This window comes from Oncorhynchus kisutch, unplaced genomic scaffold (genome assembly GCF_002021735.2).
Source record: "Oncorhynchus kisutch isolate 150728-3 unplaced genomic scaffold, Okis_V2 scaffold996, whole genome shotgun sequence".
NCBI lineage: Eukaryota > Metazoa > Chordata > Actinopteri > Salmoniformes > Salmonidae > Oncorhynchus > Oncorhynchus kisutch.
Genome location: NW_022262941.1, coordinates 35,905 through 58,605, shown reverse-complemented (window position 1 = coordinate 58,605; position 22,701 = coordinate 35,905). Strand labels below are relative to the sequence as shown.

The 22,701-nt window shown below is 45.8% G+C and overlaps 1 protein-coding gene across 2 annotated transcripts; it reads right to left on the bottom strand.

Moving 5' to 3' along the window:
* Window positions 1-929: 929 nt before the first annotated feature.
* LOC109887843 (unconventional myosin-Ie) lies at window positions 930-22,618 on the bottom strand. Of its 2 annotated transcripts, none has more exons than XM_031817339.1 (27): window positions 22,377-22,618; window positions 19,232-19,369; window positions 18,563-18,652; window positions 17,723-17,817; window positions 17,486-17,573; window positions 17,290-17,379; window positions 16,931-17,062; window positions 16,714-16,848; window positions 16,503-16,635; window positions 16,175-16,371; window positions 15,648-15,728; window positions 10,319-10,405; window positions 10,129-10,215; window positions 9,821-9,988; window positions 9,504-9,589; window positions 9,322-9,403; window positions 8,545-8,750; window positions 8,172-8,316; window positions 7,949-8,063; window positions 4,868-5,037; window positions 4,492-4,637; window positions 4,241-4,387; window positions 3,253-3,410; window positions 3,068-3,142; window positions 2,774-2,981; window positions 2,435-2,610; window positions 930-2,154 (listed from the first exon to the last, which is right to left on the bottom strand). In XM_031817339.1, exons 1-27 carry the CDS (start codon window positions 22,377-22,379, stop codon window positions 2,078-2,080), a joined length of 3,315 nt encoding a protein of 1,104 aa, XP_031673199.1. In that variant the 5' UTR covers window positions 22,380-22,618; the 3' UTR covers window positions 930-2,077. The 2 variants fall into 2 exon arrangements, with proteins under 2 accessions (XP_031673199.1, XP_031673198.1); XM_031817338.1 differs by lacking the exon at window positions 22,377-22,618 and adding an exon at window positions 22,082-22,108.
* Window positions 22,619-22,701: the final 83 nt, after the last annotated feature.

Genomic DNA, 22,701 nt, shown 5'->3' with positions numbered 1-22,701 from the left:
ACTAAACCAAGATCGACCACGGTCTCTCGTTTCCAATGGGAACAAATGGGCCATAGTGGGCAGACCAAGCAAGAAGGGGGCAGAGCCAAATACGAGCTAGCGGGATCCTATTGGCCCGTTCTAGCGTTATCTTCATATTTCCGCCAGGGAACGCCTACTCTGAAGTGCGCGTGTGCAATAACTTACTTTGCGTTTGCACTTCTAGACCACGCGACTTTTGAAAACTTTTGCAAAAGGGTAAAGTCTACAAACCCTAGTCCACTCTGTTCATAACATATTCCAGTTTTGGGAACAGAAAACTGTATTGAGATCAAACGTTTCATTGGTGGTGATTGGAAACGCCAAGCGGATGCTTCACATTTAAACACCCAGCGAAATATCTGTCTCGTTGTTCTATCTGTGGTAATAGAGTTAGTTGTAAAAAACAATGGTAAGTAGTGTCGAGAGGTTTGTGATGGGATGCCGCTAATGTCAGAAGTGACTTTTAGTACCAGGTTAGGATAACTTACCCAGCAGGTTAGGATAACTTACCCAGCAGGTTAGGACAACTTACCCAGCAGGTTAGGACAACTTACCCAGCAGGTTAGGACAACTTACCCAGCAGGTTAGGACAACTTACCCAGCAGGTTAGGACAACTTACCCAGCAGGTTAGGACAACTTACCCAGCAGGTTAGGACAACTTACCCAGCAGGTTAGGACAACTTACCCAGCAGGTTAGGACAACTTATGCAGTTAGTTTAGGAGAATAGGTTAAGGTTATAAAAAGGGTTAGGGTGAAATTATCCTGATGCAACTCAAGTCACTTTGACCTCAGTGCCATCCCTTCTAGACATGACCAGTAGGCTGTAAAAAGAGTGTCATGGGACAATCTTTGGTGACACACACCACCCCCCCCCCCCACCCCCCCCAAAGAAACAACCCCTCAATATTTGATGGTTTACAATTATTTTAATTTTTTGTTCATTATGACCTTACGTCAACTGTCGACAAACAATCAACTTTTCTTTCTTTTTTAACAGACTATCTCTGGGTAATAACATGTACCATGTAGCCTATTATAAAACATGGGAAATGGTAGGCTCTGTTAATGTCTTATATGGTTCATCATCATCTTAGGTAGATATTTCACAATTCTATATCAGTGAAGATCGGTAAGGCTGGGTTTACACAGGCAGCCCAATTCTAATTATTTTCCCATTAATTGGTCTTTTGGCCGATAATTGGGTAAAACATCAGAATTGGGCTGCCTGTGTAAACTCAGCCTTACAAATCTTCACTAATATAGAATTGTGAAATATCTACCTAAGACATGGATAATCACATAAAATACACAACTAATATATATTTTACAATATATATATATCTTGTCAAAAATGTTTTGTAATTACCCATTCTATCCCAACTCCACCTGAACTGAGATTATTATGGGCATTTGGTCCTATGTATTAAACAAATGTGAAAGAGCAAATAAAACTAAGATTTATTTGAACACTCGAGGTAAATGGCTATAAAAAGATGCAGGATAAAACAAAACGTCTATTTGTTCAGTCTTTAAAAAAAGCTAACCCATGCTAAAACAATAGATAAAATCCATTGATAAAAATGAGTAGTATTTGCACTTCAAACCATCTTTGGCAGAAATCATGGCATTCCCTTGTCTCGGACTCAAAAGAGATGGTATGGAGAAATGCTTTAATTATGCTTTTTTGTTTTGTCTCTGTAGTAATGCACTTGGTATGGTTGTAATTCTACTGTTGCCACCTGACTCCTTGCTCTCATTGGACATGTCCCTCATCGCTCCAGTCTAGATCTTCTCTCATTGGACATGTCCCTCATCGCTCCAGTCTAGATCTTCTCTCATTGGACATGTCCCTCATCGCTCCAGTCTAGATCTTCTCTCATTAGACATGTCCCTCATCGCTCCAGTCTAGATCTTCTCTCATTAGACATGTCCCTCATCGCTCCAGTCTAGATCTTCTCTCATTGGACATGTCCCTCATCACTCCAATCTTGATCTTATGTCCCTTGATCCAGTCTAGATCTTCTACCTTTAGACAAGTCCCTCATCGCTGCAGCCTAAATCTTCTTTACATAATTCCCAGGAAACATGCCTTCCCTCCCGCGAAGACGACCGTACCACCAGCCTGATGGATCTGGAGGGAGGATGGGTGAGAAAACCGGTCAATCTAGCCATTATAGACTATATAGCCCTTTTCTATCCTCAGAGGGAATTACAGGTGAAGCACAGGAAGACTGCATCACAGTTGAACATGTGGTTATAGAATGCCTTTTATAATGCTACAATACTAGCAGTATATAATATGTAGCAGTACTTATAGTATATGACTAATAGCAGTTTTATACTACTGTAATTAATATACTCAGTTTATATAAATACAACTTCAGAGATGATCTACTGTAAGAGTTTAGTACCTTCAGTGAGGATTTCAATGACATCCTCCGCGTTGAAGCTCAGCTCATCAGTGTCCTGGGCGTCGTAAGCATACAGCGCTCGGCATTCTGGGGAGCGAGGCTTGGGCTTGGGGGCAGGCTTGGGGCGGCCCGCTCCTGGGGAAGGCTTGACCTCCTTCGAGCGTCTACGATGAACACTGAGCGAAATTGGGAGGAGAGACAGAGAGATTTAGAAAAAGTGCCTTTCTTGGTTTACAGTATATAATACCATTTGAGGTTTTTTTCGAAACACCAGCAACAACAGGAAGAATATCAATTTTAACAACCTAACAAGTATTCAAACAGGACCTGAGAACTCACCCAGCCACTCCCTGGTCAGGCACGTTCATGAAAGCGGTGTCTGCCTGGCTCTGGTTGTTGGAGCGGTTGTTGGTCTGCCGGGACCTCTGTTGTCGGGGTAGTGTAGGCTGCTCCATACTGGACTGCCGGCGGAGCAGAGAGACCCTGGACGAGGGTGGCCCACCCCGCTGACCACCACCCCCACCTCGGCCTCTGCCCCTGGGGGTGCCTGAGACAGATGAGGGAGATGTTGAGTCAGGTCAAAAGTGAAATGAGTGCCATCATTGGAGAGGCTCAGATATCTAGTTCTCTCACCTTGTGACTGCTGTCCTGAGCCTGGAGTCTGGTTTCCCATGTAGCGACTTTTCCTGTTGTCCCTGCGGGTCGGTCCTGGGGAACACATGACAAAAAGGTGTGATGTGTCTGAAATGCTATGGGACGGTTGCAGACTCAGATTAAGCCTACTAATAGAAGTCTCCATTCAAAGTGCTTGGACTCACTGGAGTTCTTTGGGAGCCCGGGTCCGATGGTGACTATGAGGACCTTGCTGCTGGGCTTCACAACCGCCTCTTCTCCTTGGCCTGGCTGAAACTGGATCTGCCTGGAGCCAGCAGCTGAGAACGGCCCCCAACCTCCCTTCTTCACCTTAAACTCCAGTCTAAACGAGGAACGGAGAGGGGAGAGAGAAGCGCAATGGGTTAAGATATGGCTTAAAAGACTCAAACTGGATAACTTTTGCGTTATGTATCTGAGATTATTCATGATCGTTGAGCAGTTGCAACATCCCTTTTTGGACTTATAAATTAATTATTTAATTGATTCTCTAAGAATATAATAATTTAGCTTGGGGGGCGTCTCCCGCCAAAATGTTTAAAGGCCCTCCTCTTGGCCGCAGGTCTTGCTGTTTTAAAGCAAATTTTCATGCCATTCTACACATTTCAATATGAGGTAGGGAGCATTTTTTTGTTTTAAAAGCAAATTTCGTACAATTCTCCACATTTTGCCAGGGCTTATGCATCTGGGTGACTCAAACATTATAACAAAATCACAGCGAGACCCATGACATGACATCTTTGGAATTTTAGATTCTCCCTGACTGTCTAGTTTTCATTTTGGTGGTTGTACATGATCTTATAAAGATATAGCTCCATCATCTTTTATACATACTTTATATGTGGTTTTAGTCATTTAAGTTGCTGATAAATCAATACACTGCCGTCAGAACCCAAAATATAGGCTTACTTTACTCCAATGTTTATATACAAAGTAAATGTAAAACTGTATAGCCTCAAAACATGGTTAAAGCTCTCTTTATGATATCATGGATGATCAGTCCTTGCATCCATATCGGTCTATGAGAGAGTGGTTTTATTTCTCCAGCCCCATCCCTCAGCTTTTTATAGAAAACCACTGTTATGGTTTCAACTGTTTAACAGTAAGACCCCACTGATTGGTCTAAGGCTAAGCTCAGAGTAAAGACTGACTGACAGGTTGTTGAACTTGAGCGGTAGCTTCCTCTGGGTCTTCTCATCATAACGTTTGTAGAGCAGACTGAGAAACTCCGTCTTGAAGATGCACTGAAGGACACTGTCGTAATGCTCCTCGTGGATGATGAAGAAGTCATCCTGCAGGGTGCTGAGGGAGGAAAGGAGACATCTTTTCAATGAAAAGCCCATTTCTACTACTGTGCATCATGACCATCAACTGGTATAACACTTCCAGAGTATCTAAACCGGCACCTGAGAGAGACTGACTGAATCTTCTCCACTTCTATCTGTCTCTTCAGAACCTCATGGATCTGTCCCTTATCTGGTCCCTGCTTCACCTTCTCCCGACCAATCAGATACAGGAACTTAGGGGTCAGGATGAGGTCACGCTTCACAGTCTGCAAGATGGAGAGAGGGAAATAAAATAACTTGTTGCTCTTATAGGCTTACTGACCAGGAACCACAATATATAGGGGGTTCATTGAGCAGACAAGCATTGGCAGTATCCACCAAACCATCGAGGGAGTAGAAACACTGTCTTGTCTATCTAACATGAATAACAATAGCATTATGCGTTCTGTGACAATGTCAAATTTGGTTTGTTACTGTGGTCATACTTGACTCTTACCCTAAACCTGCGGTCATATTTGGCAACCACATCTGCAAAATCGATCTTCTCCCGGCGGCCCACGAACTGCCGGATCTCGGGGTGGTTGTCGGTGCCGATGTAGTCGCCCACAAAGTTCCTGTTGAGGCTGTTCCTCCTCCTCTCTTTCTTATTCAGTAGGATGTCTGAGGCTACAGGATACGACACAGTGTGATACAGTACTGACCTGACAGGACACTACAGTGTGATACAGTACTGACCTGACAGGACACTACAGTGTGATACAGTACTGACCTGACAGGACACTACAGTGTGATACAGTACTGACCTGACAGGACACTACAGTGTGATACAGTACTGACCTGACAGGACACTACACAGTGTGATACAGTACTGACCTGACAGGACACTACACAGTGTGATACAGTACTGACCTGACAGGACACTACACAGTGTGATACAGTACTGACCTGACACTACACAGTGTGATACAGTACTGACCTGACAGGACACTACAGTGTGATACAGTACTGACCTGACAGGACACTACAGTGTGATACAGTACTGACCTGACAGGACACTACAGTGTGATACAGTACTGACCTGACAGGACACTACAGTGTGACACAGTACTGACCTGACAGGACACTACAGTGTGATACAGTACTGACCTGACAGGACACTACAGTGTGATACAGTACTGACCTGACAGGACACTACAGTGTGATACAGTACTGACCTGACAGGACACAACAGTGTGATACAGTACTGACCTGACAGGACACAACAGTGTGATACAGTACTGACCTGACAGGACACTACAGTGTGATACAGTACTGACCTGACAGGACACTACAGTGTGACACATTACTGACCTGACAGGACACTACAGTGTGATACAGTATTGACCTGACAGGACACAACAGTGTGATACAGTACTGACCTGACAGGACACAACAGTGTGATACAGTACTGACCTGACAGGACACTACAGTGTGACACAGTACTGACCTGACAGGACACTACAGTGTGACACAGTACTGACCTGACAGGACACTACAGTGTGACACATTACTGACCTGACAGGACACTACAGTGTGACACATTACTGACCTGACAGGACACTACAGTGTGATACAGTATTGACCTGACAGGACACAACAGTGTGATACAGTACTGACCTGACAGGACACAACAGTGTGATACAGTACTGACCTGACAGGACACAACAGTGTGATACAGTACTGACCTGACAGGACACAACAGTGTGATACAGTACTGACCTGACAGGACACTACAGTGTGACACATTACTGACCTGACAGGACACTACAGTGTGATACAGTACTGACCTGACAGGACACAACAGTGTGATACAGTACTGACCTGACAGGACACAACAGTGTGATACAGTACTGACCTGACAGGACACTACAGTGTGACACAGTACTGACCTGACAGGACACTACAGTGTGACACAGTACTGACCTGACAGGACACTACAGTGTGACACAGTACTGACCTGACAGGACACTACAGTGTGACACAGTACTGACCTGACAGGACACTACAGTGTGACACAGTACTGACCTGACAGGACACTACTGACCTGACAGGACACTACAGTGTGACACAGTACTGACCTGACAGGACACTACAGTGTGACACAGTACTGACCTGACAGGACACTACAGTGTGACACAGTACTGACCTGACAGGACACTACAGTGTGACACAGTACTGACCTGACAGGACACTACAGTGTGATACAGTACTGACCTGACAGGACACTACAGTGTGACACAGTACTGACCTGACAGGACACTACAGTGTGATACAGTACTGACCTGACAGGACACTACAGTGTGATACAGTACTGACCTGACAGGACACTACAGTGTGACACAGTACTGACCTGACAGGACACTACAGTGTGATACAGTACTGACCTGACAGGACACAACAGTGTGATACAGTACTGACCTGACAGGACACAACAGTGTGATACAGTACTGACCTGACAGGACACTACAGTGTGACACAGTACTGACCTGACAGGACACTACAGTGTGACACAGTACTGACCTGACAGGACACTACAGTGTGACACATTACTGACCTGACAGGACACTACAGTGTGACACATTACTGACCTGACAGGACACTACAGTGTGATACAGTATTGACCTGACAGGACACAACAGTGTGATACAGTACTGACCTGACAGGACACAACAGTGTGATACAGTACTGACCTGACAGGACACAACAGTGTGATACAGTACTGACCTGACAGGACACTACAGTGTGACACAGTACTGACCTGACAGGACACTACAGTGTGACACAGTACTGACCTGACAGGACACTACAGTGTGACACAGTACTGACCTGACAGGACACTACAGTGTGACACAGTACTGACCTGACAGGACACTACTGACCTGACAGGACACTACAGTGTGACACAGTACTGACCTGACAGGACACTACAGTGTGACACAGTACTGACCTGACAGGACACTACAGTGTGATACAGTACTGACCTGACAGGACACTACAGTGTGACACAGTACTGACCTGACAGGACACTACAGTGTGATACAGTACTGACCTGACAGGACACTACAGTGTGACACAGTACTGACCTGACAGGACACTACAGTGTGATACAGTATTGACCTGACAGGACACTACAGTGTGATACAGTACTGACCTGACAGGACACAGTGTGATACAGTACTGACCTGACAGGACACAGTGTGACACATTACTGACCTGACAGGACACAGTGTGATACAGTACTGACCTGACAGGACACAGTGTGATACAGTACTGACCTGACAGGACACAGTGTGATACAGTACTGAACTGACAGGACACAGTGTGATACAGTACTGACCTGACAGGACACAGTGTGATACAGTACTGAACTGACAGGACACAGTGTGACACATTACTGACCTGACAGGACACAGTGTGACACAGTACTGACCTGACAGGATACAGGGCTTAACATATACAGTAGATATAGTGCACTATTATGCAGTACTGACCGTACATGACAAAAAGCTGATTCCCACAGAGAGAAACCATACCTTACCTTCCTCTCTCATCTTGACGTACTTGCGGACGGCGATGTGTTTGCGCCAGGCCTTCTGGATGGCCCGAGCATATCCATTATATTTCCTTTCCCTCATCTCCTCCAGCAAGAACAACTACAGAAACATTTCACAATACTTCTATAAATGATCATCTTTATAGTAAGAAGAACCAGACTTATGTGTCAGTATAGAGGTGTTCTAGGTAACGAGAGAAAGACGTACTGATTCTGGGGCCTTGATGAAGATCTTAGTCTTTCCCAGCTGGTACTGGTCCTGGTCCATGTTGACAGAGTGGAGGAGGTGTAGAACCCCCTTCCTCTCCTCCCCAGTCCACCGGGGCCATGTCTCCCTGGTCAGGATGGCGTACCTGTAGGACCACACAAAGCCATTTTACTGGACTGGCAGAATGTCCTCAAGTCAAGCATACATGTTTTAAATAAATGGAAACAAAGTATTGGGAGCAATTCATTCAGATCAAGTCAAACGCTGATTAAAACAACATGAACAAATACATGTGTACTGCCGTTAGAAATCTGTGAAGTCAGCATGGGAATCCATCTCTTGGACCCCTGACCCCTATGACCTTAGGGCTCACCTCTGCAGGAACTTGGCGAAGGCTCGGCGGAATGCGTACCCGGCGCGGCGCACACGAATGTTCTCCCGCAGGCCCAGGTACTCCACCTGGTGTTTGGCCCGAGTGTCCTCCCAGTCCCGAGGCTTCTTGGTCTCGTTGGGCTTGATACAGCGGATGTAGTGGGGGGTGCACTTCATCAGGGTCTGGACCAGGTTGTTGGCTTGTTTCTGAAGGACATGGAGGTTCAATCACAGCTTGGTAGCACAGACCAGGCGCTCAGAGTAGTAAACAGACTGATGGAAGAAAATATATCCCCGTCCATGTCTGTTTCCATAGCAACAATAACACATTCAGTGACCCGTGGCTGGGATGTTATGGAAGACAGGGGGGTGGGGGAGTCACTCATCTGAGATTGGACTGGCATGTCTGTTTCCATAGCAACAATAATACTTAGTGGACAGATCTACATAAACATAACTGGTATGGTAGTATCTGTGGGGAAGGAATGGGATGGGTGGGATAATGAGCAGCAGTGCTTACAGTGTGTGGGTCTTTCCTCACTGCTTATTTGGACAAATCACAATTTCGCAGGTGTTAACATCTTTCGAATTTTGGGAGGGGACATTTGGCCCGTAGACAGAGGGTTCCGCTCCTCGTTCCTGTTCTGCTGCTTGTTCTACCATCTCTTCTCTTCACACGTATGGACCCAGAACTTAATCAAGCAGCTGACCAATTACGTGAGACTTTGTTCTGGGTCTACAGAGATTATAGTAGCACACAACCGTGTCAGATCCTTACCTTGATCTTGCTACTGGCGGTGGTAGGACGGCCCTTTTTCTCTGCCTCTAGGTTTTCTGGGAAAAGGGTTTTTATGAAGGCACTGCCCAAACACAGACAGACAGAGAGAGAGAGGCTGGTCAGTGGCAGACTATGTAATTATCATATAGTATACCTATTATAACACGTCTCACTACACTTACAATTCACTGCTCTGCATCAGCTCAATGATGTCGTTGAAGAGCACATCTCTGTTCCTCTCACAGAAGCCACTGACATCATAGGACACCTGAGAGAGAGAAGCTATCAGTCTTTCATTTCAGCATTTTAGCATTCTAACTTTCAGCATTCTAACACATTCGGATATTTAGGATATGTGGGCTCCATGTTCTTCAAACCCCCACTAGGGGGCAATGTACCAAATTAAATCAAAGAGCTGTAATCTTTGGAATGTTGGATCAGGTTGCAATGAGGATGCATTGTAAAAGGCCCATAGTGTTGAACTGTATGGTGTCCGTGCCTTGCCAGCGTAGTGGTGCACTATGAAGCCTTTATTCCAGCTGTTGAAGTGCTCATGGGAGCTGATTCCCGCTTGTAACTTCTGGATCAGGGTCTGGTCTGCGCCCTCCCCCTTAGCATGCATGGTGGCACACACATCGTCCAAGATACTCATGATGCCTGGGGGGTTCTGGGTAATAAGAACAGGGTGTATCAAGAACTGCACCACACACACAACATCTACTGGTACTGTAACTAGTTCGGCCATTTTGCCTGTAATTCAGGTGGTCAACTTCAGCACTACAGCAATGGCCAAATATGATCACTCACCAGTTTGGACTCAATGAGGTCACACACGATTTTGTTGTTAAAGTACTCGATCGGCGTCCACTTGATCCCTTCCTGCACATACTCCTCCTACAAGAAACAACGTCAGTATCTGGGAAAACAGGCCAACGACAACAACAAGACGTATCACAAGACGAAAGAGTGAAACAGGTCATGTAGAGTTATAACTTACCTGCTCAGCTTTTAACGTGAGCTCAATGAAAATCTGCTGCAGCTTCTCATTCACAAAGTTGATGCAGAACTGCTCAAAGCCGTTTCTCTATTGGTGGTAAATAGAGAAAATGTTATGTTTCTAATAACCAATTCAACTGGGTTGATGCAAGTTACTGATGGATCATGTCTGGGAGGAATCCTCACTATCAGTATAAGCAATGTGGCAGTACGCCCACAACCCTGTTACTGATGGATCATGTCTGGGAGGAATCCTCACTATCAGTATAAGCAATGTGGCAGTACGCCCACAACCCTGTTACTGATGGATCATGTCTGGGAGGAATCCTCACTATCAGTATAAGCAATGTGGCAGTACGCCCACAACCCTGTTACTGATGGATCATGTCTGGGAGGAATCCTCACTATCAGTATAAGCAATGTGGCAGTACGCCCACAACCCTGTTACTGATGGATCATGCCTGGGAGGAATCCTCACTATCAGTATAAGCAATGTGGCAGTACGCCCACAACCAAGTTATTGATGGATCATGCCTGGGAGGAATCCTCACTATCAGTATAAGCAATGTGGCAGTACGCCCACAACCAAGTTACTGATGGATCATGCCTGGGAGGAATCCTCACTATCAGTATAAGCAATGTGGCAGTACGCCCACAACCAAGTTATTGATGGATCATGCCTGGGAGGAATCCTCACTATCAGTATAAGCAATGTGGCAGTACGCCCACAACCAAGTTATTGATGGATCATGCCTGGGAGGAATCCTCACTATCAGTATAAGCAATGTGGCAGTACGCCCACAACCAAGTTACTGATGGATCATGCCTGGGAGGAATCCTCACTATCAGTATAAGCAATGTGGCAGTACGCCCACAACCAAGTTATTGATGGATCATGCCTGGGAGGAATCCTCACTATCAGTATAAGCAATGTGGCAGTACGCCCACAACCAAGTTACTGATGGATCATGTCTGGGAGGAATCCTCACTATCAGTATAAGCAATGTGGCAGTACGCCCACAACCCTGTTACTGATGGATCATGTCTGGGAGGAATCCTCACTATCAGTATAAGCAATGTGGCAGTACGCCCACAACCCTGTTACTGATGGATCATGTCTGGGAGGAATCCTCACTATCAGTATAAGCAATGTGGCAGTACGCCCACAACCCTGTTACTGATGGATCATGCCTGGGAGGAATCCTCACTATCAGTATAAGCAATGTGGCAGTACGCCCACAACCAAGTTATTGATGGATCATGCCTGGGAGGAATCCTCACTATCAGTATAAGCAATGTGGCAGTACGCCCACAACCAAGTTACTGATGGATCATGCCTGGGAGGAATCCTCACTATCAGTATAAGCAATGTGGCAGTACGCCCACAACCAAGTTATTGATGGATCATGCCTGGGAGGAATCCTCACTATCAGTATAAGCAATGTGGCAGTACGCCCACAACCAAGTTACTGATGGATCATGTCTGGGAGGAATCCTCACTATCAGTATAAGCAATGTGGCAGTACGCCCACAACCCTGTTACTGATGGATCATGCCTGGGAGGAATCCTCACTATCAGTATAAGCAATGTGGCAGTACGCCCACAACCAAGTTATTGATGGATCATGCCTGGGAGGAATCCTCACTATCAGTATAAGCAATGTGGCAGTACGCCCACAACCAAGTTACTGATGGATCATGCCTGGGAGGAATCCTCACTATCAGTATAAGCAATGTGGCAGTACGCCCACAACCAAGTTATTGATGGATCATGCCTGGGAGGAATCCTCACTATCAGTATAAGCAATGTGGCAGTACGCCCACAACCAAGTTACTGATGGATCATGTCTGGGAGGAATCCTCACTATCAGTATAAGCAATGTGGCAGTACGCCCACAACCCTGTTACTGATGGATCATGTCTGGGAGGAATCCTCACTATCAGTATAAGCAATGTGGCAGTACGCCCACAACCCTGTTACTGATGGATCATGTCTGGGAGGAATCCTCACTATCAGTATAAACAATGTGGCAGTACGCCCACAACCCTGTTACTGATGGATCATGCCTGGGAGGAATCCTCACTATCAGTATAAGCAATGTGGCAGTACGCCCACAACCAAGTTACTGATGGATCATGTCTGGGAGGAATCCTCACTATCAGTATAAGCAATGTGGCAGTACGCCCACAACCCTGTTACTGATGGATCATGTCTGGGAGGAATCCTCACTATCAGTATAAACAATGTGGCAGTACGCACAGAACCTTGTTACTGATGGATCATGCCTGGGAGGAATCCTCACTATCAGTATAAGCAATGTGGCAGTACGCCCACAACCAAGTTACTGATGGATCATGTCTGGGAGGAATCCTCACTATCAGTATAAGCAATGTGGCAGTACGCCCACAACCAAGTTACTGATGGATCATGTCTGGGAGGAATCCTCACTATCAGTATAAACAATGTGGCAGTACGCACAGAACCTTGTTACTGATGGATCATGCCTGGGAGGAATCCTCACTATCAGTATAAGCAATGTGGCAGTACGCCCACAACCAAGTTACTGATGGATCATGTCTGGGAGGAATCCTCACTATCAGTATAAACAATGTGGCAGTACGCACAGAACCTTGTTACTGATGGATCATGCCTGGGAGGAATCCTCACTATCAGTATAAGCAATGTGGCAGTACGCCCACAACCAAGTTATTGATGGATCATGCCTGGGAGGAATCCTCACTATCAGTATAAGCAATGTGGCAGTACGCCCACAACCAAGTTACTGATGGATCATGTCTGGGAGGAATCCTCACTATCAGTATAAGCAATGTGGCAGTACGCCCACAACCCTGTTACTGATGGATCATGTCTGGGAGGAATCCTCACTATCAGTATAAGCAATGTGGCAGTACGCCCACAACCAAGTTACTGATGGATCATGTCTGGGAGGAATCCTCACTATCAGTATAAGCAATGTGGCAGTACGCCCACAACCCTGTTACTGATGGATCATGTCTGGGAGGAATCCTCACTATCAGTATAAGCAATGTGGCAGTACGCCCACAACCAAGTTACTGATGGATCATGTCTGGGAGGAATCCTCACTATCAGTATAAGCAATGTGGCAGTACGCCCACAACCAAGTTACTGATGGATCATGTCTGGGAGGAATCCTCACTATCAGTATAAGCAATGTGGCAGTACGCCCACAACCAAGTTACTGATGGATCATGTCTGGGAGGAATCCTCACTATCAGTATAAGCAATGTGGCAGTACGCCCACAACCAAGTTACTGATGGATCATGTCTGGGAGGAATCCTCACTATCAGTATAAGCAATGTGGCAGTACGCCCACAACCCTGTTACTGATGGATCATGCCTGGGAGGAATCCTCACTATCAGTATAAGCAATGTGGCAGTATGCCCACAACCAAGTTACTGATGGATCATGCCTGGGAGGAATCCTCACTATCAGTATAAGCAATGTGGCAGTACGCACACAACCAAGTTACTGATGGATCATGTCTGGGAGGAATCCTCACTATCAGTATAAGCAATGTGGCAGTACGCACACAACCAAGTTACTGATGGATCATGCCTGGGAGGAATCCTCGCTATCAGTATAAACAATGTGGCAGTACGCCCACAACCAAGTTACTGATGGATCATGCCTGGGAGGAATCCTCACTATCAGTATAAGCAATGTGGCAGTACGCACACAACCAAGTTACTGATGGATCATGTCTGGGAGGAATCCTCACTATCAGTATAAACAATGTGGCAGTACGCCCACAACCAAGTTACTGATGGATCATGCCTGGGAGGAATCCTCACTATCAGTATAAGCAATGTGGCAGTACGCCCACAACCAAGTTACTGATGGATCATGCCTGGGAGGAATCCTCACTATCAGTATAAGCAATGTGGCAGTACGCCCACAACCAAGTTACTGATGGATCATGTCTGGGAGGAATCCTCACTATCAGTATAAGCAATGTGGCAGTACGCACAGAACCTTGTTTTGAGAAAGGAATATCTCAGTTTCAAGGTGTCAGCTTGGAGAGAAGAAGCCTTGTGAGGTATTGGTCGGTCACAAGCATGAACCAAAAGTTAATGATGAATGAATAATAAATAATGAATAAGCTAAATCATGGAAATATAACTTGACTGTGTAAGCAGTATATAAGAGACCCAACGGGACTGCCTCGGCAGAGATAATACTTGGTGCATTTGTGTGTTGGAACCTCTCCAGCTTGATGATAATAAAGAATCATTCATTTAAGGTTGACTTCAGGTGTCCCTGGTGGTCATTCCCACAACAGAGAGCATACGTAGCATTAGAGATTTTGTATGAATAAAAAGCAGTAACAATTCAACGTAACTGGAGGTGGCAATTAGGTGTGTAGGACACGTGTGATTAGGTGTGTAGGACACGTGTGATTAGGTGTGTAGGACACGTGTGATTAGGTGTGCAGGACACGTGTGATTAGGTGTGCAGGACACGTGTGGTTAGGTGTGCAGGACACGTGTGGTTAGGTGTGCAGGACACGTGTGGTTAGGTGTGCAGGACACGTGTGGTTAGGTGTGTAGGACACGTGTGGTTAGGTGTGTAGGACACGTGTGATTAGGTGTGCAGGACACGTGTGGTTAGGTGTGCAGGACACGTGTGATTAGGTGTGTAGGACACGTGTGATTAGGTGTGCAGGACACGTGTGGTTAGGTGTGCAGGACACGTGTGATTAGGTGTGTAGGACACGTGTGATTAGGTGTGCAGGACACGTGTGGTTAGGTGTGCAGGACACGTGTGGTTAGGTGTGCAGGACACGTGTGGTTAGGTGTGCAGGACACGTGTGGTTAGGTGTGCAGGACACGTGTGGTTAGGTGTGCAGGACACGTGTGGTTAGGTGTGCAGGACACGTGTGGTTAGGTGTGCAGGACACGTGTGGTTAGGTGTGCAGGACACGTGTGGTTAGGTGTGCAGGACACGTGTGGTTAGGTGTGCAGGACACGTGTGATTAGGTGTGCAGGACACGTGTGGTTAGGTGTGCAGGACACGTGTGGTTAGGTGTGCAGGACACGTGTGGTTAGGTGTGCAGGACACGTGTGGTTAGGTGTGTAGGACACGTGTGGTTAGGTGTGCAGGACACGTGTGGTTAGGTGTGCAGGACACATGTGATTCGGTGTGCAGGACACATGTGATCTTCAACTAAATGATATGGTCTAACAGCCTATAGGTGGAAATCTTTATGTATACAGTGTTAAAAGAAATGAAGCCTAGTCCAACAGAAGAAGTGGAACTCCTGTATGAGGAAGCACAGAAATATCCACCTGGAAGATTTCAAAGCCATAGATGTCCAGCACCCCGATGTTGAATTCCTCGTGGTCTTTCTGTATGGCTTTGTTGATAGACTGGGGGAGTGGAGAGAAGAAAGAAATCTATGAAGAAGTTGAATTGCTAGTCTATATTTTCATGGTACAGTACTACAATAAAATAACGTGTCATGGTCGTAGCAACAGTACTGCAGTAAACCTCTTGTGAGACAACAGGACAGAACATGTGTAAGCTGTGCTGCCTCCCTACTGCTCCCATCTCTAGACGTGTTCTGTCTTGTGTGGCTCCCAACCCAGCAGTCAAAAGACAAACAACTGGACAAGAATTCAGACAGCAAGTCCAATACATGTTCCGATAAGAGAGATGACTCTTTGTAGTAATTGTGAACATGTTTGGCCATGCTTTGCTGTTAAATGTTCCCTCTACTAGTTAATCAGTCAAAATATACTGTAGGTGAGCAAATTGATGAGGATAAAAGGAACCTCACTGACAGGTTCCTTCTGAAATTAAAATGGACACTTACATCCACAAGAAAGTCAAACAGGCGTGAGTAGAGGGCTTTGGAGAGGGCGTCCCGTGTGAAGGAGGCCTGCTCTGTGTTCAGAGTGACAGCGATGCTCTCCGTCTTGCCTCCCCACTTGCTGTCCATGATCCGGCTGGTCAGCTTGTTTTTCAGACCTTCCTGGGAGATTCCCAACAGGTAGGCCGGGAATGCCAGGACTGCCGGAACATGGAGGAAGGGAAGTGATATAGGACAGCGAGAGAGATCACAAGTGCAAAGAGGGTATAGGATAGGGGTTGGTTTGGTTTGGGATTGTGTGTGTGTGTATGTATGTATGTATGCAACTCACAGTCCTCACTCTCCACCACAGCGTAGTTTCCCTCCTCTCTGAAGGCGATGTTACCCAGATGCAGGATGCCTGCTACGATCTGCATCACCATGTCCTGATCATCTACAGACAGGCCCACCACTGACATGGCCTCCTAAAACACAGACACACAATGAAGACAAACTGCCTCTCTATACAAGTGAAAAGAGAGAGAGATAGAGAGAGAGCTCACCATGGTGTCAGAGAATTCCTTCTTATCGTTGACATCCTCCACGGTGTAGGTGCCAGACTGGTTCAGGTAGAGGTAGTAGTCAGGTGTGGTGACACCAAGGTTCTCCCTCATCTCTTTAGTGGCGCCCCCCAGGAGCTAAGGTTCAGAGGTCATTAGGTCAAAGGTTAATTAAGTGACGGAATTCTCTCCATAATTAGTTATTGTTATTCTGTCCCACCTGGTAGTAGATGTGGAAGTTCCTCTCTCCCTGGTTCTGTGACACCACCCTGGACTTCTCCAACAGGAAGTTGGAGATCTTCCCTCCGTCTGGCTCTCCTCCACGGCTGAACTGGATCTCAAAGTACTTCCCCTGTGGTAAAAACAGACAGTGATGAAGGTTCCTTGTCCAGATAAGGCCTAAACCAGGAATGCAACAACAAAGCTCCACCTACAATTCTCCCTATTGCTTCACCTATCTGGTCCCATCAGCTCTGCCAATGGGAGTGAATGGCAGAAGGCCAAAACATTTTGGAATGAAATGCACCCCTAATTCCTTATCCATTCTATCAGTATTCCCAGATTCCCGGTTCTACTCACAAAGCGACTAGAGTTATTGTTGCGCACAGTCTTGGCATTCCCAAAGGCCTCCAAGAGAGGGTTGGATTGGAGGATGATGTCTTTTACGTGCTGTGAAGAAGAAGAATAAAGGAGAACAGATGAACCCACTAATATGTGTCTGAGAAGAAGAAATGAGAGAATGGAAGGGAGCATTAGTCAAATGTATCCCCTATACCTGGACTTTGGGACCTCCGCCCGACACCTTGGAGATGTAACCCATTATGTATTTAGCTGCTACAGTCTTTCCTGCTCCACTCTCCCCACTGCAAAGACAACAGAAAGCTTTGGGAAACAGGGCAACACCCTAACTCATTGTGATGGTATCCCATTGACAGAATGCATGGTTTATGTGACAGTTCAGGTTACAAGAAGTATAAAGTTTGATCTCTAGGAGTGAGATGATTGGTCAGACCTGATGATGACACACTGGTTCTCACAGTCGATCATCATGTTGCGGTACATGTTGTCAGCCAGGGCATAGATGTGAGGGGGGTTCTCATACTGGGCCTGGAAAAGGAAGAGAAAGCATAGCGGTTAAGAGCATTGGGCCAATAATCAAAAGGTCGCTGGTTCGAATTCCCACGCCAACAATCTGTCGATGTGCCCTTGACCAAGGCACTTAACCCTATTTGTTCCTGTAAGTCACTCTGGATAAGAGCACCTGCTAAATGACTAATTCGAAGAAAATAAAAAATGTTTATATATGAGTGTCTTCTACAAGCCCTGGGTGACTTGCTATCAAACATCCAGCAGTTTACCTTCAACGTGTATTTTTATTGTATTTTGTCCAGCTCGGTAAACAGCATTCGCAATAGATGCTTCTTACTTACATGACTTTAGATAAATAGTGACAAATAAAAGGCATTTACAAAAACTTCTGCAGTAGAATACATTGTCACATATTTGTAACAGAAGTGGTTAATGGAGTGTCTACTGGTCCCTCAGACCCGAGTGAAACCAAAGAAATGAAGGAGGTGACTGAGAAACAGGAAGCCTTGGGGTTATTCATTAACTCTGTGATTATGAGGTGAGGTAAACAATGGACAACTGAATGGCATTGAACAGATCATTGACATGATAGTGGGAATGTGGGAGGGCACACTTTGCATCACCTATTGATAAGCAGCATTTTATACACTACAGTTTCACCGTCTAGATCGAGAGATGCAAACAAATCCTGAAACTGGTAGGTAGGTAGGTGCAGCCAGCCAGCAGCAAGCACAGAGGCTTTAGTAGTGTGTATATTACTCACAGCTCCCTGGTAGAGCTCCACCTCTCTGTCGGTGAAGTAGGGCAGCTGTTTAAAGGGGTTGACAGAGATCAGCACCGACCCTATGTAGGTCTGAGGAAGACACGTTAAGAAGAACTTGAATATCCATCTAGAAGACACCACCGCCAGGGACCACAACAACGTTGACGTGTGTAGCTGTGATCACAGTGTTACTCCCTAACGCTACATGGTGTAAATATGCTGGTTGAGACACAAACATATTATCCTTCCATGTTGTTCTACACTTTTTAAAGTATGTTATTAAGGCTAATCTCATAACAGGCTGATGTGGGTGAAGTGATCACACAGGTGTGCAGGTCCATAGGGCGTGTGTGTGTGTGTGTGTGACAGAGAGACCACGGTGTATGTACATCTACAAAGCCTCAGTGTATTTGCCACATATAGCAGTGTGTGACAGAGAGACCACGGTGTATGTACATCTACAAAGCCTCAGTGTATTTGCCACATATAGCAGTGTGTGTCAGAGAGACCACGGTGTATGTACATCTACAAAGCCTCAGTGTATTTGCCACATATAGCAGTGTGTGTCAGAGAGACCACGGTGTATGTACATCTCCAAAGCCTCAGTGTATTTGCCACATATAGCAGTGTGTGTCCTGGTTCTACTACTAAGTTGAAGCTGAAGGATACAAAGATGTAGTCGTCCATGTATCTCTTCTTGAGGTTGTCAGTGATGGCATCCTCGTTGATCTTGGAGAGCAGGACCATGTCGTCCACCCCGCTGATCTTAACATTCTGGGTCTGCCAGTGGTAGCGCTCCTTACTCCCCTGAGACAGAGAAACAGACAGAAAGAGAGGGAGATAGAAACTTATTGCAACCAGTCTGTGCAAATTCAAATTCGCTCTCTTTCCATTCCAACTCCTCATCCATTAAGGAACACTCATATGTCCTCATTAACTGACTGAGGAGTGGGAGTTGGAAAGATCAGTGATGGGCTGGTAGCAGGGGAAACTGAATATGCCAGAATCTGACATACCAACTACTTTACACAAGAGGCTGTGAGCTCTTCAAGATCGCATTGTGGAGTTCTGGAAATGTACAACGGTTTGTGTGGTGCAAATAGTAATGTCCGCACAGTGAACACCAGTGGTCACCAACCTTGTACACAATAAATGACATAAAAGTATCAATACACTTTTTAGACTGTGCTGGTTAGACTGTGCTGGTTAGACTGTGCTGGTTAGACTGTGCCTGCCACAAATAAGCTGAATGTGTTATGACCATACAGTAAAGAAACACAGTCTTCATACTCACCACACGACCATAAAGATGTTCCCACCATTACACATGTATTACACAATTACAGCAGCCTCTATTTCAAAAGAGGATGAGAACTATGATCATCCTCAAACAGCTAAAGAAATGTCTCAACCGTTGACGTGAATGTACTCACTCTTACCAAAATAACCTTGAATATTGCCATATTGACCACAAGTTGGTGAGGTAATGTCATAGCTGTGTGCATCACATCACATTATACAAGGTGCTGAATGAGAAACTCTGCATATAAAATAAACAGAAAGGCTAAGCAGCAATATAGTGTGTAGGTAGTAGGCTGTAGACCGTAGGCTGTAGGCTGTAGACCGTAGGCTGTAGGCTGTAGGCTGTAGACCGTAGGCTGTAGACCGTAGGCTGTAGGCCGTAGACCGTAGGCTGTAGACCGTAGGCTGTAGGCCGTAGACCGTAGGCTGTAGACCGTAGGCTGAGACCGTAGGCTGTAGGCTGTAGACCGTAGGCTGTAGACCGTAGACCGTAGGCTGTAGGCCATAGGCTATAGGCTGTAGGCTGTAGACCGTAGGCTATAGGCTGTAGGCTGTAGACCGTAGGCCGTAGACCGTAGACCGTAGGCTGTAGGCCGTAGACCGTAGACCGTAGGCTGTAGGCCATAGGCTATAGGCTGTAGGCTATAGGCTGTAGGCCATAGGCTGTTGGCTGTAGGCTGTAGGCTATAGGCTGTAGGCTGTAGACCGTAGGCTATAGGCTGTAGACCGTAGGCTGTAGACCGTAGGCTATAGGCTGTAGGCTGTAGACCGTAGGCTGTAGGCTGTAGGCCATAGGCTGTAGACCGTAGGCTGTAGGCTATAGGCTGTTGGCTATAGGCTGTTGGCTATAGGCTGTTGGCTATAGACTGTTGGCTATAGGCTATAGGCTGTTGGCTGTAGGCTGTAGGCTATAGGCTGTTGGCTGTAGGCTGTAGGCTATAGGCTATAGGCTGTAGGCTATAGGCTGTAGGCTGTAGGCTATAGGCTGTAGGCTATAGGCTGTTGGCTATAGGCTATAGGCTGTTGGCTATAGGCTGTAGGCCGTGTTGTTTCTTCATTCATTCACTGATGGTCAGATGGGCAAGAAGAGGCAATGCCACGAGAGAAATACCTTGTGATTTATCAGTCATGAATCACCATGACAGACAGATGGTTTGAGTATTGCAACAGACAGTCCAGTTCTTGTAGAACAGTCATGCGTCTGTGGAATTTCTAACAAGGAACCAAACAGGTCACAGGGTGAATACCAGCAGTGGTTTGTTCCCCTTTTCTCTAACTTGATCAGTACTGATAGAAACTAGATTGGGAGAGGAATAATATTCTGTCACGTTGTCCTCCTGAATGTGTCCAACCAATACAGAGTCCCGATGTTGAATCCCAAAGTTATGACCAGGTATCATTTTGTATGCATGACATCACAGGTGTCTGTCCCCCGTGGACCTCAAATCTTCCTATCCTGATTTGTCTACATTCCATTTCCCTCCCAGGGCCTGTTCAATGGGGATAACCCTGCCCAGACACGTTGCTCCTGGTTGATTCATTTGAATCAGCTTCAACTGCAGTTTGACAGGGAAACAATTTTGCTAGCTGAGTGCAGTAACATTTAGAGGCAAAACATTTACTATAGTAGCATAGCCACAGGAAGTAATTGTTTGTGGAGGTGGACAGGGTGGCAGCAGAGAAAACAATGTTTTGCATGCTCTAATTGGTCCACTAATACAGGATTATTAAAGGCCCAGCGCACTACTTTTGTGAGAGAAGAAAAAATAAAGAAACCATTATTTGTGATTTTTCAGTGGGTGCTGCAGCACCCTCAGCACCCCTACTCTCTGTGGCTATGTGTAGTAGACTACGGGTATGCCTAGGCTGTGATTTAGGTGTGTATGCAATGACCCCTGGGAGGGAAAAGTGTATGCCCAGGCTAGTCGTGCGTTTCCATCTGTGGGTAGGCCTAAACGTTGTGCCTATTCCAATGTTATTATATACTATAGCCCCCTTTCCTTGTCACCTTTCCTATAACCTAGCACCACTGATCATGACTTGACAGGTGGAAGCAGCACTAAGGTGAAAACCTGTCCATACTTTTCAGTTATTGGAAAGGAGTTCAAGGAGTACTGGGACATTTGAGGCAATAGTCTGCTGATTGAATCAAATGTAGACACTGTCTACCTGTTCACGACAAGGAAGTCTGTGCAAAAGATAAATGCGCAGACTTACTAATATTTGCATCGTGTGGATCCAACAGTGCCAGTTGTTTAAAGTTAGTGATTTATGAATCAAAGAACGGACAGCGCCTTTTCAAGCTCCGGTCTGTCATCCAAGGATATTTTCTCGACAATCCTCGTCATCCACCAGGTTTCTGTATCACAAACACTAGGCAATCGGACTTGTTGGCTCAAGGAAATATTCTCCAGTCGGGAGAACTTCACGAGTAGGCTAAACATTCGATGAATGATGTTTAAATTATTTTCGGTGTGTAGTTGGTGATTGAGAAAAAGTATTGGTTACTTACCATTTTAACTTGATATTACTTCCTGATTGAGAAATCCACCTTACACGGAAAGCGTGAGGAGCTAAGCAAGGAGTGTCACGAGCTCAGGTGAAACTCACACGTAATATCATACTTATAAATCTAAAGAGGGTTCATTTAATTGTCGGTATTATATGCTGTTTTCTATCAATGTAAAAACGTTCACCCGGTGCTTCAACGTTGATTGAATAGCCTAGCCTGACTTCTAAGGAGGTGTGGTCAGTTTGTAAGTAATTTAAACATTTGCTTAATGGCGGAAGTGTGGACAGGTAAGGGAATACCTCTGCAGATGGCATTATAGTGTTTT